This window comes from Neolamprologus brichardi, chromosome 9 (genome assembly GCF_056152115.1).
Source record: "Neolamprologus brichardi isolate AB-2024 chromosome 9, ASM5615211v1, whole genome shotgun sequence".
Classification (NCBI taxonomy): Eukaryota; Metazoa; Chordata; class Actinopteri; order Cichliformes; family Cichlidae; genus Neolamprologus; species Neolamprologus brichardi.
This window is the reverse complement of record NC_142112.1, coordinates 23,870,583-23,888,803: the sequence shown is the minus strand read 5'-3', so window position 1 is coordinate 23,888,803 and position 18,221 is coordinate 23,870,583. Positions and strand designations below refer to the sequence as shown.

General features: G+C 39.7%; 1 protein-coding gene across 2 annotated transcripts; it reads right to left on the bottom strand.

The window, feature by feature from the left end:
- Window positions 1-4,592: 4,592 nt before the first annotated feature.
- si:ch211-161h7.4 (uncharacterized) lies at window positions 4,593-16,672 on the bottom strand. 2 transcript variants are annotated; one of them, XM_006795140.3, is made up of 16 exons: window positions 16,179-16,672; window positions 14,898-14,941; window positions 14,618-14,682; window positions 14,368-14,510; window positions 14,108-14,156; window positions 13,704-13,914; window positions 13,511-13,597; window positions 12,986-13,129; window positions 11,020-11,717; window positions 10,289-10,807; window positions 9,024-9,588; window positions 8,849-8,919; window positions 7,642-7,782; window positions 5,160-5,320; window positions 4,964-5,054; window positions 4,593-4,821 (listed from the first exon to the last, which is right to left on the bottom strand). In XM_006795140.3, the coding sequence occupies exons 1-16, from the start codon at window positions 16,200-16,202 to the stop codon at window positions 4,739-4,741; spliced, it is 3,096 nt and encodes a 1,031-aa protein (XP_006795203.2). In that variant the 5' UTR covers window positions 16,203-16,672; the 3' UTR covers window positions 4,593-4,738. The 2 variants fall into 2 exon arrangements, with proteins under 2 accessions (XP_006795203.2, XP_006795204.2); XM_006795141.3 differs by having other exon boundaries at window positions 14,898-14,938.
- Between the last annotated feature and the right edge of the window lie 1,549 nt (window positions 16,673-18,221).

Sequence of the window (18,221 nt, the reverse complement as noted above, 5' to 3'; positions counted from 1 at the left end):
CTAGAGATTGTTGTGTGGGAAAATCCCAGTAGATCAGCAGTTTCTGAAATACTCAAACCAGCCCGCCTGGAAACAACAACCACGCCAATTTCAAAGCGACTTAAATCAACTTTCTTCCCCATTCTGATGCTCGGTTTGAACTTCAGCAGGTGATTCATTGGATAATTTTCTGAACAAACAGCTGAACTGCTGTACTTGGAAAAAGTGGCCAGTGAGTGTTTAGAGTTTTACAAAAGTCTGCTAATCCCTATTTCTTAATACGAGAACATCAATAAGTCAAAATGAAGCGGTTTTATTACAGGATATCGATCCTGTGATAAAACTAAACTGTTTGGACATCTCTGCATTTCTTCTGTGTACACCCGCACTGCATAATGGATGTGCATATGATTTACTTCTCTAATAACTAAAACACTGCGTCTGTTTGCAGGGGGGTACTCTTCAGTGCAACTCCTGTGGATCATTTTTCAATGACAGATATTCAAATTCTGTTTGTGCCAAAAGTGTCAGTATCCTCTGTTAGCAGGGGTGTAAACAGGATGTAAAACAACACACTGGAGTTCAGTGACATGGGAGACGGGGGTATGAGACTGGCTCTTTCAGCTGTTCGACTCAGGGTACACATCAGGAACACAAACATGTGTTTCAGGATTAATTAAAAGGCTTTATTTTCCCTCTCGACGAGTCTTTGTGTTAAAATTTCAAATGAGCATTAAAAAAACGATTTCCTGTTATTTGCCTGAACATGAAAGCGCTCACTGATTAAGGGTGAGTCATGAAACAACACAACGGCTTTGTTGCAAATTGGTTTATCATACACTCACGCGCTCATTAGCAAGTGCCTCAAACAGTTACTTGGAGCCAGTTCGAACAAAGGCAAGGAACAATGATCAGTGCCTGAAGTCAGGTCCAAGAACTCAGATTAATGACTGAAAACTTGAATAGGCTTTGTTTGGACAAATGAATTCATGGCAGGCTCAGTGAATGCAAGCCCTGTGTGATGTCTGTAGGCTCAGACTGTTAAATATACTCACTGGCAGCCAGGTTTCTCATTATAAATGCTGTACATCGTTTATCCCAGTTGCTTTAATTCAAGATTAGAAAGCTGTGATTGCTATCCCGACTCATCGTAGCTTAAACTCTGCTTAAACTATCTCAGAAATGTAAACACTGGCTCTCCAGAAGTTGTCTGCTGATAAGCACTTTACTCACAAAGGACCTGTTTTTGCGAAAGAAATCAAACATCTGAGCAACAACTTCCTGCATCAAACGTTTCTCGGCAGAAAGAGATAAACACAAAAGGTCATTCATCTCTCCCGAGCACGCCTGAAGCCACACACCTCTGCTTTGCACTTTGAGCTGAATCACATGGAGTTTGATTGAAATCAGCTTTTAAAATATATATATATAAATATATATATATATATATATATATATATATATATATTTGCATCTGATTACATTGCAAGCCCTGGGTGCAAAACTTAAAATACTTCTTTCATTTTCTCATGTTGACATCTTAGGTGAAACTTTAATAAAATGCATACTGATTCCCACGAGGTATTAGACCGGCGAAGTAAGCGCCGTATCTGTGGCGGTTAAATGAGTCATTATGCGGTTTTAGATACACTTATGTCAGATGCATTAAGGAGTAGAACTGTGAGTAAGTGAGTGAATTTCGTTGGCAGAGGCTGAGGTTAAGCTCTGTGTTAGGCAGACTGTGGATACATTATTCAGTGTCTGTTTTACCACTTAAACCAACTTATCTGAGAATGGGAGTCCACATTTGCACTTTATCGCAAACTAAGTCAGCACACTTCTTTCACTCTGTCACTCATTAGCCGAGGGTCTTTCAAACTGGCTTGCAGCTTTGTTCTTAATTTTGGTGACTGAAATATCATTAGACTTCTAAATGAAATTTAGCACATGAATCTGTGCGTTTGAAAAATTGGCAAGACCGAGGCCTAATCATTTCTGAGTGTCTATGTTAGAGCTCAAGCCACAAGTTCCTAAGGGATCCATGTGATTTGAGCGTTTAGGCTCAAATTAGGATTAAAAGTTCAAATCAAACACTGCATCCTCTCACATTGTCTTCCGCTTCTCTTTAGGGTTCACTACAGGGGGTGATCCGCCTCCATCTCACCCTATCCCTGTCAACTGTAACAACAGCTCTCCCTGCAGCATCCATAAACCTCCGCTGTGGTCTTTTCATCCTGCCGGGCAGCTTTAGCTTTAGCATCCTTTGTCCAATATATCCACTATCCCTCCTCTGCACATATCCAAACCACCTCAGCCTTGCCTCTCTACAACTTATTTCTAATTCTACAATTTTAGTCACTTGCATCAAAACTCTTAACATCTTCGATTCCAGTTCAGCCTCGTGTGTTTTTGTCAGTGCCAGTGTCTCCAAACCATACATCATAGCTGGTCTTGCCATCATCTTGTAAACCTCCCTTTTCACTCTTGCCGCTATCCTTCTGTCACAAATCGCCCCTGACAGTCGTCTCCACCCACTCCACCCTGCCCGCACTCTCCTCTTCACCTCTCTCGTGAACTGTCCGTTCCTTTGGATGGTTGAACCCAGCCATGTAAAGGCATCCACCTTTACTATCTCTGATCCTTGCATCCTTTGTATTTCCACCAACCTCACCTGCATTCTCTTTTTTTAAACGTGAGAAACATGGGGAGACGGTTAGTGAGCAAAAATTCACTTTAACGTTATTCTCTGCGCCCTGCTTTTCCTTCACAACAGCAGATCAGGCATCAAGCCTGATATTTCGCTCACTTTCTTGCACAGATGTTGCGTTACAGGTGGCATATTACGGTAGTTTCTAATTAAAGAACTTGGGAGGCAATTCCCGTGAATACTCTGGTGGTCCACACACATTCTGAGTGAGAGTTCCTGCCCCGAGGCGAGTCAGTCCGTGGGTGCACTACGCAAAAACCACATGCTCAGAAGTGATGAATTATCAAACCGGCAGGTGGTTGGATCCTCACCGTGGAGAAGATTCATTTCTTCTTTATTTTACATTCAAGTCATGGGTGGTGATCAGTTAATTAGCGACTATCAGCGCGCCTGCACCAGTGATGGACGTTTTGTAGCCTGCAGAAACAGACGTCTTAATGGAAGTTGCTTCGCTGCACATTGAAAGATTTCCAAAGCCACTTGTGTATGATACATTATGAAGGAGAAGCTTCAAGGCGTAACCCCAAAGTTCTTGTTTAAGAAACATGTTGGTATCATTGTCTCATAAACTATTCAACAGTATAGTGAGGGAGAAAATACCATATTCACTTACGGAAACATGATTTTGGCTCCTGAGGTAGTTCGGTAAATATTTAATGACAGAGCAGAGCGGTGGGTGTGACTTAGTGCCTGCCAGCAGATGTGTGAGCTTTGCTTTAAAACAAACATGACAAACGCCCGTTTATCATCAGTTACTTTTGGCATGACTTTACTGCACTGCTGTCAGTGATGTGCTTTTTATTTCTTCCGTGCGTTACGTGATCGTTACTTGGTCAGAAATTTCAGCTGTTTTAAATCTTTTTTTTATTTCTTACACATCATTTATATTGCATTTCACAATAAAAGCCTTGAGTGTACCAAAACTTCTATAATCCATTATTCTGTGGATTCTTGCCAAAGGAAAGACAGAAAGGTGCGTTCAGGTGAGGGGAGTAGTGTGGGGAGAAGAGAAATGCTTCCAGTGGAGTCACACACGGTGATAAGTCATTTTTATTTTTTCTGCAAAAAGATACAATACTGTATCTTTTAAATATAGTAATATTCAAAGGTGGTCTTTAAGGATGTGAAAGATCACTGGTAGCACTTATAATGTGTTTGCGTGTGGTATTTCTCATCTCTTTATCTTTTTGAAACATCACAATTCTTTCAAACTTGACATGAAAAGAAACAGAACAGAGGAAGAGGCAAACATTTCTGGCAATGCCTCTAACACGACATGACTTCTGAAGGGCAGTTTCTCTAATGACAAACTGTCTGTGCACACCTGTGGACCAGTAACCCTGAATGCATTCACAAGTCAGGATTTCACTGAATGCTGTGTTTCAGTGAAAATCTGAGAATGTGACAAGAAAGGTTTTAATGATGCTTACATGTCTACCTCCACCTTTCACTCCACTGCATACATCCAAGTGCTGGAGACTGAAACTAAAACATAATTTTCTACTATTTCAATCTTCTACTTAGATTACGGCCAGATATGGCTCCAGAAATGAAGGTTAAATGCTTAGCCAGCCTTTGTACTCTCGTCCTCCAAGGCCTGGCATATTGTTTAGAAGTTCGAAGAGAATCATATAAAGTTTTACTGATTTTCACATTTAGTGTGACCTTGATCCAATTTTCACAAAAATGATATCAGGTCAAGCTGTTATTGGCATCTACCGTAACACAAAATTTGAACAACATATCTTGAGAACTGTGAATGCCAGACAGCTAACACGCAGACCTTTTTCTTCAGAGGGGGAAACAAAACCACCTCCAAACATCTTGAACTAAAATTATATCCGAATTTCTCGATAGTCACGCTCTGATAAAGATGCAGTTTAATGCAGGCTTTGGAAATGGCAAATACGGTATTTAAAAGCAAACTTTATTCAAGTATTTTACATTTTTAACCAACATTTTATTTCAGTTTTATTTCCTAGAATCATAAAATAAAGTAAGTCTTAGGAAAAAAAATTACAGCCAATTTTCTATTTACATTTTCACAATGCATCAGTTTACAGTTTCAGCTAACATTCTGGTGAAGTACAGAACCGCAGGCTGTGCAGTCAGATTCTTGATGGCGTATGCATGTCCTGTAAGAAGAGAACAGTAACTGTAAGAAACAAAAAAAGCATCAAAAATATGTGCATTTATCACTAAACCATGTTAAAGATCTATTATGTATTTGCAAATGTTTTTATGATCAGATCTTACAGTAAATGTAAATATTCTTACCAGACTCCACCACAAAAGATTTTCCAGGACTGAAGCATGACTCACAGCCATCGATGGTCACACCCACTGAGCTGGTTAGTAAGTTAAAAACCTTTAAAAAGACAGAAATAAATAATGGAAATACTTTAGGACTGTTGTATAAGAGGCCTAGTTACTGCATAATTATATGCAAGAAACAGAATAAAGTAGTACTCACTGTTGTAGCACTGTGGTCCACCCAGAGAGGCTTCTTCATGAGGGATCCCAGCAGCAGCTTTCCACTACAGAAGGAGTTGGTGCTCACGTCCTCCTGGAGGCCCATAGCTCTGTCTTGATAGAAATACCAGTCAAACTGGTCTGGAGTGACACCAGGATCGCCTACAGTAATACAAAGAAGACATAAGGATCATTAGATGACTAAAGTTTATTTATTGAAAATGTCTTGTCTACATTAAAAAGAAAGCAAACTAAATTAGACACATAAATGCTTTGAGTTTTTTGATGCAGGCATTTTAAGTATTTTATTTTGATCCTAACTGACAATAAAGAGAAAATTAATAGAAGACGTGATGATCGATCTGTCCAGTTAGGAAGGATAAACTACTGTGAATCCATTTCAGCTGTTTTGGTGCAAGTGAAAGTGACAACAGGTGCACTGGAGAGGCCACAACATGGTTTTAACAGGTGTTTGCCATGGACCACTGCTTTCTCCTTATTCCTGCTGACTGATTCTTCTCAGTTTGGCTTTTTGCTTGTGTTTTTGTTCCTGCTGGTAACATGAGATGATGCCTCTAGCCCAGGGGTGGGCAATCTCAGGCTATGTCCACAAGTACCCGGGTATTTTTGAAAACGCAGATTTTTCTATGCATTTGCACCTTTCGTCCACACGTAAACGGCGTTTTCGGTCACTGAAAACGGAGATTTCTAAAAACTCCGGCCAGGGTGGATATTTTCTAAAACCCCATTTTTGCATTTACGTGTGGACGAGAAAAACTGAGAAAACGCAGAAAACGCAGCGTCAAAGATGTGCGCCTTTTTTGACGTCACACTGTGCGCCACGTTATTGTTTCGGTGAAATGAATTTCTACAATACTATTACTGTTAATTGTACTCTCTGCAGTGTTTAAATGCTTACATATACACACACAGTTACTGTCCCTCCACACATACCACTCTGTTCTACTTCTATGCCCCAGCTTTGTTTACTTTTTCCCACTGAGGCTTCTAGATTTCTGATTGGCCAACATTTCTACACGGTTAGGACTATAGCGCCACCTGCTGCTTTGGCATGTTCCTAGCAGCGTTTTCCTTCATTTCTGCCTTTACGTGTGGACGGGATTATTTTTTAAAACGAAAACGGAAAATCTCCGTTTTCAAAAATACCCGTGTACGTGTGGACATAGCCTCAGTCCACGAGGGCCGGTGTCCCTGCAGGTTTTAGATGTGTTCTCGAACCAACACAGCTGATTTAAATGGCTAAATTAGGTCCTCAACATCCTGAAGTTCTCCAGAGGCCTGGTAACGAACTAATCATGTGATTCAGGTGTGTTGACCCAAGGTGAGATCTAAAACCTGCAGGGACACCGGCCCTCGTGGACTGAGATTGCCCACCCCTGCTCTAGCCCATTCTGTTTGCACAAGTAGTCCAGGTCCTCCAGGATGGCACATTCATATGTGTCGTTACAAGAAGGCTTGTCGTGTCTCCCAGCAGAGTCTAAAGAGCGTGGACAAGATAACAGATGGGCCATTACATGACAAGAGCCGAACAGGGCCATAGAAGGTCATCAGCCCTGCAGCAGAACGGATATTGACTCCTTTGTGCAGGGAGACGGATGGCTGCAAATGTCCCCACAAAATGACCAAACTGTCAGAAAAAGACTCCACGAGCATAGCATGAGGGTCCTTTAGTGGGACCTTTGCTCATAGCTCTGCACCGTGCAGCTCAACTGGAATTTGCCAGTGATATATCTCCCCCGACCATCGCTGACCCACGGTCAAACCAGTCATGCAGGGTGATTTTGAAGGCAGCATAACATTTGCTACAAACGGTTGTCTCGAGACTCTTTCACATCTGTCATATGTACTCAGTGTGGCCCTGTGCTCATGTGCTCATCTGTGAAAAGAGAGGCCAGTGGCGGTTCTGCCTGTTCTGGCGTCCTCTGGCGAATGCCAATTGAGCTGCACAGTGTTGAGCTCTGAGCAGGAGTCCCACTAAAGGAAATTAGGCCCTAATGGCATGCTCATGCAGTCTGCTGCTGACAGCTTGGTCAGAAACATGCACATGCCCATTTTGTAGACCTCTGGCAGCGCTCCTCATGTTCTTCCTAAAACAAAGGAGCAGATGCTGCTCCTTCTCTGTTGATCCCCTTCTACATGCTTGTTCAGGAGTCCTCGGTTAATGACCCCTGTCACGGCATCTTCTCCACAGTCTTGAGACTGTGCTGGGAAACATAGCAAACAGTCTTGTGATTCGCTGTCCTGGAGGAGTTGGACTACCTGTGCAACCTGAATGGACTGCAGACACTGGTCATAAATGTGGTTTGTGCAGTTTGTAAAGCAGATTGGCTACAAACAGTTTATTTAACAGTGTAAAAGACAACAGACATTTAAACACCTGTATCTGTGAAGTCAGTGCAAAAACAACACATGGAAATGATTTTTTCTTATTTTTTCTCTTTTCTTTCTTAGAATTTTCTTACCTTCTGGTGTAGCCAACCAGAGGCTCCTAAACCACTCAGCCAGGTTGGCCATATCCTTCCGCTGTAAGATCAGCGGCTTGAGGGGAGGGGCACAAAGATCTGAAGCAGAGAGCAGAACTGGGTTCCTGGGTGACGGCAAAACTGGAACATAATAAAAATAAAACGCAGATATTTATAATGAAAAAATAAGTTTTTTTTAAACCATTCGGGCATGCACCCAAACAGTGATCACACTTTCAGATATTTATCATTTATATTCAAGCCAACTGAGGTTAACAAGGGCTACCATTTTAGGGCTGTAAATACTACAGTATGAATGCTCGTATTGCCAGCCTGACAGACGAAAATGTCAAATGTGACGGATTCATTTCATTAATTCAAGACTGAACTCACAGTGACACACACTGATTCATCCACAACAAACACTAGATTAGGCTTCAGCCGGTTATACTACTATGTAACAACAAAGGAAAAGCTTCAATACTTTTAAATTCCTCCTCTAATGATTCTGAATCCTTTCAAAACCATTTCTGAGTCTCTTTATCTGTTTGGTAGTTTGTGGGACTGACAGTTTTTTTCCTAGTTGGTCTGACATTGAAAATCATTGTGAAAACAATTCTGCTCTCAGTTATTTACTTATTTATCCACGTTTTAAAACGTGCCAGTGCCCCAAGTTCCCGCTTCAATTACTGATACTATAATATTTGTAGAACAGGACCGTCCACGAACACTGCACTTTATAGTGGTTTGTGTGACTGTCTGCAGATGCCTGCAGCATCAGAAACACTGAGAGGCTAGGAGAGATTATGAATGAAATATCAGATGATCACAGAGCTTAATGGTTCTGGGCATGTCACCAGCTTGAAATCTGACCCAAAATGGAAAGAATTTCAGGGCCTTGAGACTTATAAAAAACAATAAACTGCCTTTTTTTTTTAATTAGCGAAATACTTAAAGGGGTTTTGATTTCAAAACAAGCCAATAAGATTAAATCCTTGTTGATTAGATTTCTTTCTCATGTAAAGTAAAAGCATTTTAATGACTTCAGCTCATCCCGTCTCATTTTTACTGCGAGTGAAGCAGCCAGTGTTTTAGTCTTTACACTTTATTAAATGTTATAGTGGAGCTTTCTTTTCAGAGAATTGTGTAAAATGTTCTTTGAAAGATGAAACTGTTGGAAAATGTTTTAATGTAATTTAAAACCCACTTATGCTGTCAGTGTCTTCATAGTCTTCCAGCTCAATCATGGAGGACGGTCCACTCCTGTGGACTTGTGACCTGCCGATAAAAGATGAACGACAGTCAGAAATATACTGAAAATATAACAAAGACAGAGGTTAAGAGTAATTCAGGCTTTTCCTTGCATGTCATGTAGCTGATACCTGCTGTCTCGTGTGGTCTCCTGGTTGTCTGGGCTGTTGTCAGCTGCATGAGTGTTACTGCCTGCTACACAGATTTCCTCAAACGGACGTGATCTGACATTACATTTGTTAGTCTGACGTCTGTCCACAGTCGAAGACTCTAAGACTGAAGCAAAAATGTCTTTAAACGTTGCCAGAGAGCGTTTGACAGTCTTAGGAGTGATCAGTGACTTTGCTGTCAAAGGAGGCACTGGAGCTCCTCCTAGAGGTTTTAATGAGACTGCCGTGTTGCCATTTTTGGGAACACCGAGTCTGGGAGATTTGCTCTGTTTAGACTGTTTCTTCCTTTCTTTTTTAGGTTCAGGCCTCTTGGGATGAAGCTGCTGAGGCTTTGAGGACATGTTCTCCAAATCTTCAGCTACGTTGTTGACAAGCCACCATTCGCCCGGGGCTCTCCTTCTCCGTTTGGCTGAATCTGCTTCTATGAGCCGCTCCTTAGGTCGACTTTGCGACACGGGTGCTTTTGGTGTGGCTGACAGTTTTCCAGTAGAATCGTGCCGATATACTTTCTGAAATAACTTATTTCCTGTAACAAAAAGCACATTTCCTCAAATAAAGTTTTGAGATCGTCTTTTGTGTTTATATTCTTTGCTACTTAATATTTCACACCAACTAGGAAGCAAACAAGGAGCAGTCTGAGAGCGCAAACATTTAAGAGAATACTTTAGTTTTACTTTTAAGTTAACAGTTTTATATATCGCACTTTTATTTTGTTTGTGCTTTATGAGTACAATAAAAGCAAGTGCAAAGTACAGCCTTTTTTCATTTGCCCTGGTGAACCTCATTTTAATATACCGGACAAATTTTGAGTGCAGTTATTTTTTATTTATGTGTAGCATTCATTTCACTGTTTAGTAAGTTACATGTGTGTTAAGTTTTAAGCAATAAAAAGAAAAGTTTCTGATCCCAAGTTTATCGTGTCTTATTTTGCCAATTCTAGACAAATAAATCATTGAGTTGACCTTGAAGACCTTGGTGGATCTAAGCCAAATTTTAATGACTTGTTAACACTATCACAGTATTAACTCATAGCCAACAAGATTTACCTATTTTACTTTGGAAGGCTAAACTACCTGTCAAGACATCTGTTAAAAGTCGATCCAACACAAAAGGCCAAATTCTCTTTATCTACACATGCATCAGTACTAAGAGTCCAATAGCACAATATATAAAACATCAGTCACAGAAACTCCTCTGTAGTACTGGCACTTTTACCTTGACCTTACCTGAGTTAAGGCTGTGGTCCCTCTGAGTAAAGACCAAAGGGCTAGACTCCTGGTCCAATTCTTGATCCGGGACCTCCTGCTGCTCCGGCTCGTCGGCATGCTCCGGCTCAGCCGTTACTAAATCTTCATCAATTGCTTTCATCTTGTCTAACTCTTCTCCTTGTTTATTTCCTTTTTCGCTCTGTTTTGTTTTCCTTTTTTTAAACTCACTCGTCTCCTGACTGGGCAACACTTTAAGCTGTTTCTGATTTCTTTTCTTTGAGGCTTTGTCTTTCTTTGCTTTTGCAGGTGAAGGAACTGCTGCGCTGGAGTCTTTAGGTTTCTGTTTGGACTTCATTTGCGTGGCCTGCTGGCTGTTGTCCGCTTCCTCTGTGCTCTGAGGGCAACTCAACCACCACTCTCCTGTCGATTTCCTTTTCCCGAGAACCTGACAGTCTTCAGATGAAGTCCCTTTAGAAACAACTGGCTGGTTGTTTTGTTTCACCTGTCTGTCTGTTTCACAATTCATAGCTTCTTTGTCTAAAGGGATCAAAGGAAAAACATATATTAAGTAATTTTAAGTGAATGAAGGAAAAGATTATGTTGCAATTCCAAAATTTAACATATTTTGATGATAAAGACCAAAACTTTAATCAAACTTCAAATGTTAAGATCACATAAGATGACAATAGCTAGCACAAATATTCAACAACAAATTATAGAGGAGTTTTTAGAAAGTACAAAGGACTCACCAACAGTAGAAACTATGTCTTCAGTATCTCTGTGCTTGTCACTGGTCTGCTCATCAACATCCTTAACAGCAGGTTCTCCCTGCAGCTCTTTCCTGCTCGCCTTTAACGAGTCAGCCCTCTGTGTCTTGGTATTTTCTTTACCATCTTTTGAAGACTTTTGTTTCTTTGTTTCAGCAGACTTACTTGCTTTCCTTTCTGTTTTCTTAGAGGGTTTCACTTTTTCTGTTTTGCGACTCGTTGTGTCTTCAGGCTGATCTTCTGCTTCATCACTCTCCTTTGACAAAGTTTTCTTGAGCTGCTTCTTCTTTTTTTCTGGCTCTTCTTGAACCAATAAGTCACCCGCAGGAGCATCTTGAGGAGCAGGAAGCTTATCGTCCTCATTTCTAGGCCCAGTCTCCTCACTGTTCTTCTCTTTCTTAGTTTTCTTCTTAATTTTCTGATCAACAGGCTGATCTTCCAATTTACTTTTTGACTTTTCTGTTTCCTGCTGTGGCTCTGGCATCTCCAGTGATCTATCCTTTGTCCTCTTATCTGAGCTGTCTTTGTCTGTGCTGGGAATTCTGCTGTGACTTTGTTTCTTACTGGTAGCACTTTTACTTGGGATGGAAAACCACAGAGGTGTATCATCTTCTAGGATCATAAAATCATCCTCTGGTTCAGGGGGAGGAGTGGGTACTTTAACTTGTTTCTTCCCGGAACTTAAAAAAAAAAAGATAAATACATATAATTAAATTTTTTTAGGAAAGAATGTGACTGAGGCCACGTGGTATTATGTGATCAGTGTTGGGGAGTAATGGAATACATTTAACAGTGTTACATATTTAAAATACAAAATATGAGTAACTGTATTCCGTTACAGTTACCATTTAAAAAGGTGGTACTCAGAATACAGTTACTTTGTTGACATAAATGGATTACATGGCGGTCTTTTCCTGTTTCATATGTTAGGCTATGCCCTCTATTTTTGGTAATTCCACACCAGTGGAAACCCAAACAAAACACGCATTAAGAGGCTCTAATGCCTGTGTCTCTATCTCGCGGCCCATGTCACCTCTACTTGCGGCCCGCATAATGACGTGAAGAAATATTTTTTCAAATTATTTTTCAAAAAATTATTTAATATGAAGGAAATAGGCAGAGTGTTACAGGCATAGCCCTAAAGAATGTAGCTTCATGGGCAGTGTAGTCTATACTGCAGGGAGAATGGACTGCCATACCCGTTATGTGTCTGTGAGCGTGATGGAGGTAGAAAAAGGAGAGTGGAAAAGCACGAGCTGTTACGGAGCAGAAACGGGAGCTGGAAGCATGTAAATATAATAATAACCACTGCAGTCAAAAAGAGTGCCTGACAAGCCCAGTTGTAAGTAAGCTATTAAGACTCGACTGTGTTTTCGTGTTTTCCTCCGAAACAATAAGTTCCGTTGGAGCAGCCTTTCAATGCCCCTCTCTGTCTCTCGCTAGCAATGTTGACCCAGACAACAAAGTAAAGCTAGTTTTCAGCTACGAGCCCGACACGGAACCCGACATACTAGCCAGAGGTCCCTTTACTATGGTTCGGAGCCGCGGACCTTTTTTGTATACGCGTGAAACAGTTTTAATACGAGATCACTGCAAAAAGTGCAGCCTTACCTAATGTCCACCCTACTGTTACTCATTTATATTAAGATTTAAAAATCTAGTTGGTATTAGTATGGTGAATAACCTTCAGTAAAAGTAATAAATCACACAGCAATAGTACATTCATGTAGTTGTAAAAAGCATGATAATATATTAAGTATTCCAAAGTATTCAGAATACGTTACTGTCATTGAGAGACATAACGGAAAACGTTACAAAATACATTTTGGGGCACGTATTCTGTAATCTGTAGTGGAATACATTTTAAAAGCAACGTTCCCAGCACTGTATGTCATGCAGACATGTTTACGTAGACGAGTTATAAAGGTGTCCTCTGATCTCAACTCACCTGAAAGGTTTTGACTGTGGTGCATGTTTCAGTTTCTGCAGAAAAGCTGTTATATCTTTTCCCGCTCGTGTGGATGCCACATGAGCTGCAACTTCAGGCTCCCGGCTCACTGTTTGAACAGCTGGCTGTGTGCTTTCTTGACTCCTGTAAACAAAGAAGACATAAAATGTAACTGAAATAACCAAATAGTTTTCAAGAGCGACCAGAAACACTTCCCTAACTTTGTGAATCGGTGTTGCTGCCTCCACTGATCAAAATGAAGCGTATCACCAATACAGTATGTTTGATGTGCTATATAATCTCTTAGCATTTGAATATTGTTCATCTTTGATTACTGTTGTGCAGTATTGCTGTGTATGTTCGTTTGATTGGGGAATTGTTTTTAAGTAGAAAAGGGCAAATGGCAGATGGCAAAAAACTAAAATATCTTGTACAATTAATGGTCTCATATGGTCACATTTACAGCATCAATGTCTCTTCCTCCTGAAAAAATACACGAGGTATTTAAATGAAAAGCAACCTTACCCTTGTAATTCAATCTCCTTCTTGTGGCCAGATATCTTTGTTAAAACAATATTACTTGGGGGAGACTTCAATCCAGACTCGCCGTTCCTAGAGAACAGGATTAGTGAAAGATTTGTGGAAAATAAAAAAATAAAAACATGAAAAATTGTAGAGGCAACATTTCCTGCTAGGAACTAAGTATAAATTTCCGTACTCCTCTGTGACTTGTCCATTACACTGGGGATTCTGGGTGGGTAGAGAGGCTTTCTTCACCTCTTCTATTCCTTCATCTTCACACATAAAAAGAATTGGGGACACAACTTGTGCTTTTTCATCGTCCTGCTCTTCTTCTTCAGCAGCCAAACTTTGTTCTGCTGGACTGGAAGTCTTTACTGGGTGATGTCCTTTAAAGAGGATGTCCAAATCTGCAACAAGAAAAAGCCCACTCCTAAACAATTCATTTATCTCCCACCTGTGGGACTAATAAAGGTCATCTTACCTTATCTTATCTTAATAAAAAACAAACAAACAAACAAACAAACAACAACTAAACAAACACACACACACACACACACAAGGCATATATTTTCATTATGAACACAAATTTGAGTGTCTTACCGATATCCAGTTCAGGACTTGCAGGATGCAGGACATCTCCATCATCTCCCTGAAGAAATTCAAAACGTGAATTAAAATAATGAACACAAATTACGAAAAATATTGCCTCGTTCAAAAAAGGCTCACGGCTGAGCCAGTAAACAAGAATTCGTTAGAAAGTGTGTTTGTTTTAATAGCTGGACTGCAACAGATGTTTCTAACACTGGAGCTTAGGACATGCATGCAATATAAGCAGAAGTCACCGTATCGACTGACTGTACCATTACTAATTGGTGTCCTGGAGGTTTTTTTATCAGCTGTCTCTCTGGGGGGACCGAGTCCTCACTCTTATTCTGGTGTATTTCTGAATCAGAAGTCTGGAGCAGAAGAGAGGGGGGCTGCAGATTTGCATGTGAGGCTGAATCTGGAAAAAAAACAAAAAAAAACAAACAACAGTCAAGAAGAGGTTAATAAAATGGAAATACCTAATTTATAACAAAGTATTACACCAATCGGATGAATCTCACTCACCCAAGTCATCAAAGATCTTATCAATATCTTGCAGTGTCAGCGTACCTTCCCAGTGCTTAGCTGGGCTGAAAAACAAAGGTAAGAATTAAAGGGTAATTCCAAACTTTTGTAATTCCGGTTCTGTGATATCAAATACAAATAAATCTGCAATAGCATGAATAAATCCAGAAAATGAATTTATGAAGCTCATAGATATTAAAAAACAAAACAAAAACACACACACACAAAAACATTTAACTAAAATAAAACAGCTAAATTTTAGAAACGTGTTTAAACTTACCTTTCATTGTCAGTAATGTAACAGAGCTTCCTCTTGGGTCTCTTCTGTGAAGAGAAACCAGCTTAGAAACCACTCCAGGATCAAATGAATAACTATGTTCACTTAGCAAACACAGCCCCTGTTCTAATAGATACAAAGGGTCTGAAGAGACAACAGATGTAAGGCTAAATGATCAACTCTCTAAAACTTTACAAGAATCATAACATTCATGGATGTAGTCAAGTTCACTTCAGTTTTGTTTATATATACTGTAACTTCCCAATTACAATAACAACAATTATCTCACAAGAGTTTCTGTCCAGATGGTAAAAATAAATCCTACAATATTAAAGAGAACTTAAACAAACAGAGCAAATACTTGGTATCTGGCAATCCCACATTTGTTTGACCCTGGTTTAAATGAGAAAGGATGGATCTTTTCAGTTAACCCATTTTTGAGGTTCTGCACATTTCCAAACCATCTCAGCCTTGCCTCTCTAACTCAGTTTCCAAAACACTTAACCTGAGCTGTCCCTCACATGTACTCATTTCTAATCCTGTGCATTTTGGTCTCTCCAGTGAAAATTTTAGCATCTAGGCCTGCCTCTTGGTTTTTGTTTTGTTTTGTTTTTAGTGCCACCATCTCCAAGCCTTAAGTCATAGCAGGCATTACTACCATCAACATTTTTTCACTCTTGTTGCTATCTTTCTGTCACAAATCACCCCTAACATTTGTCTCCATCCACCCCACCTTGCATGCACACTCTTCTTCGCCCTCCTGTGCACTGTTAATATGATATATAACACGATTTAAATGGGATGGGGGGTATTTTATTTACATCTGAGGTAAAAGTATTGTTACTGGAGGTGGAAAAAGTTGGATCAGAGCATCCCTGCTTTTCAGAGAAGGAAAGGGTCAGACTCACATGATCAGTCACCTGATCCAGTCCCACCAAATAAAGAAAGCTTTTACCTTTGTTTTCCCATGGAGCTTTAGTATTATGGAAATACAATATTCCAGCCCACAAGTGAGCAGCGCGGATTATTTTTTCAGTATCGCGCTGCAACAGATGCTACAGAGATTAAACAATGCAGTCCTAATATTAAGTTTAAAGGACGAGTTAAATGACAAGTCATGTTCAAATAGATACAAAAGACGATCGGCGTGTGTAAATAAAGACGGCAGTCTGCAGCCAGACTCGGAAGTTTAAAAACTTGTCACCGGGAAAATGTCTGAATCCCAACCCTTGGGCTAGGGTCATGTTTGTAATAAGTTTGTGCAAAAGCACGAATAGAACTTACTAGGACTGGGTACTCCATCTCCATTTGTGTTAGCTGGCTGTCGTTCTTTCCACAGTATGGTTAGCCGACTGTTTCCGACCGCGAGACCCGAGTTAACAGGTAATAATCATTTCGTGTTCGTTTACTCTCTAGTTTGTTAGCCCTCGCGTGAACACCTTAAAAAATCATGTAAAAAATAACTATTTAGCCATACAAAGACCAATTATAACGTTTTCTTCTAGCCGATATCCTTCGTCAGCACAACAACGGCGCTGTTTACAGTTTGTACTTCTCCCGCTCACTCTAGAAAACTCAGGAAACATTGTGCCCCGAGTACTGACTCAAAGGCGGGAGTGTCGCGAAATTGGCACGCTGTAATTCACAGTCCATGTCTTCTATAACATCGCTGTGAGTGTGTTGATCAAGTAATGACTTGAACATAACTGTCTAATTGGTAGGGCCTACTGATTTTTAACAAAGTTTTGGCTGGCAGCGGACTTGCAGCCTGAAGAACAACGCACAGGGAATCAGTGTTCACTGTTTCTTCTTCTACATATTAGTTTCCGGCAGATTAAAGTTGGCGCTTTGCTTACTGCCCTCTACAGTTTAAAGTCGGAACCAGCATCCTGCACCATATACTGGATAACAAAATCAAAATCAGAATACAGTACTTTCCTAAGGAAATTATGTGGTTACAGTTGCTCCAAGAAAATAACAGTAAAAGACTGAACTAAATACTATTACAATATTACAATATATTACTAAGTTTACAAAATATAGGAAATAGCTCTAATAAATAGCTTTCCAATTTCATATGGTAAGTATGACTGTGCAATGACAATAAAGAGCTATCTTATCTTAATATATACAAATACTTATATTTACTTAATTATAAATAGCATATTACAGAGGTGAAATATACATATTGACATATTACTCTAAAATGTAAAACTTTGTTATTTGTTAGGTTGGTCATTGTAGGTCATTGTAGAGATTGTGCAAAAGGGTGTAGCTGTTTCACTATTTCACAACAGAACCATGAACATGACTTAACTGACTTAATTTCTAGGCTTGATCAGCCGCAGTCAAACAGCCAAAAGCTGTGCATTAATGGCAAAAAAAAAAATGGCTGTTAGCTGCTGTTTATAATAGCTGTTTCCTCAATGTATTTATCTGGTGAAATACGTTGTATCATTTTGTGATTTGTTAATTAACAAGCTACACAGCTTTGAATGAGGCCTTTAACCCTTTCAAGCATAGTGGTTACTACAGTGGACAGCTATTCAAAGGCTGCTTTCTCGTATTTGTGTCAGTGTTGATGGTGTACTTGCACATAAACTACTACGTTGGGCACTCATGTGTCACTCCATACCCTGCCACCCACTTTTCAGGCAGTGTAAGTGCACAAACCATTTCTTATTTAATTAAAATTGAAATTTCTCTAACTCCTTAGAAGTTAAAAAAAAATCATTTTTTCATGCCTAAAGATGAATAAAAATACTGAGGTTGTCATAATTCATGCATGAAAGAGTTAAATGGGTTAAATTGTTACAATTACCAGCTGTTGCCGTTTACTCCTACAAACTTCTTTTCTTTTGGTAAACTGGGTAAATATCTTTGTTTTCATGTATACAGATAAATGTTAAGTAACGGCAAAAATTTGGACGCTATCTTGAGAAAATGGAAATGATTGTCATGTTCAAATGTGTAACATTTCACTGAAAACAAGTGCACACTGATAAATGAAACTTAAAGTTTATTTGTACTTTTGAAATATGACGTATAACTGATTAAAACATATCAAAATGTTTCTCCTTTATATATATAATGTGTTGCATATAAGCTCTATGGTGTATGTCATTTGCTATGAAACCACAGCCTGCACAGAACTCATCCCTAAAGCAGTAACATAACACACCCATATATGATCTGCATGGGATATAAAGAAGTTAAAAATAATTAAGTGCTGTAAAGTATGCACTGTATACACTGTAAACCCGAATAAGTTACCAGAACTCAAAAAAATTGAGGCAATCGATTGCCTCAATTTTTTAAAGTTGATCA

Excerpts from the sequence above, each read along its gene's own strand:
- si:ch211-161h7.4 (XM_006795140.3), bottom strand. The coding sequence starts at position 16,202 with ATGGAGATGGAGTACCCAGTCCTA. Across the intron at positions 13,130-13,510 it reads AAGGAGATTGAATTACAAGG|GAGTCAAGAAAGCACACAGC; the intron begins GTAAGGTTGCTT and ends CTTTGTTTACAG. Across the intron at positions 11,718-12,985 it reads CCACAGTCAAAACCTTTCAG|TTCCGGGAAGAAACAAGTTA; the intron begins GTGAGTTGAGAT and ends TTTTTTTTTAAG.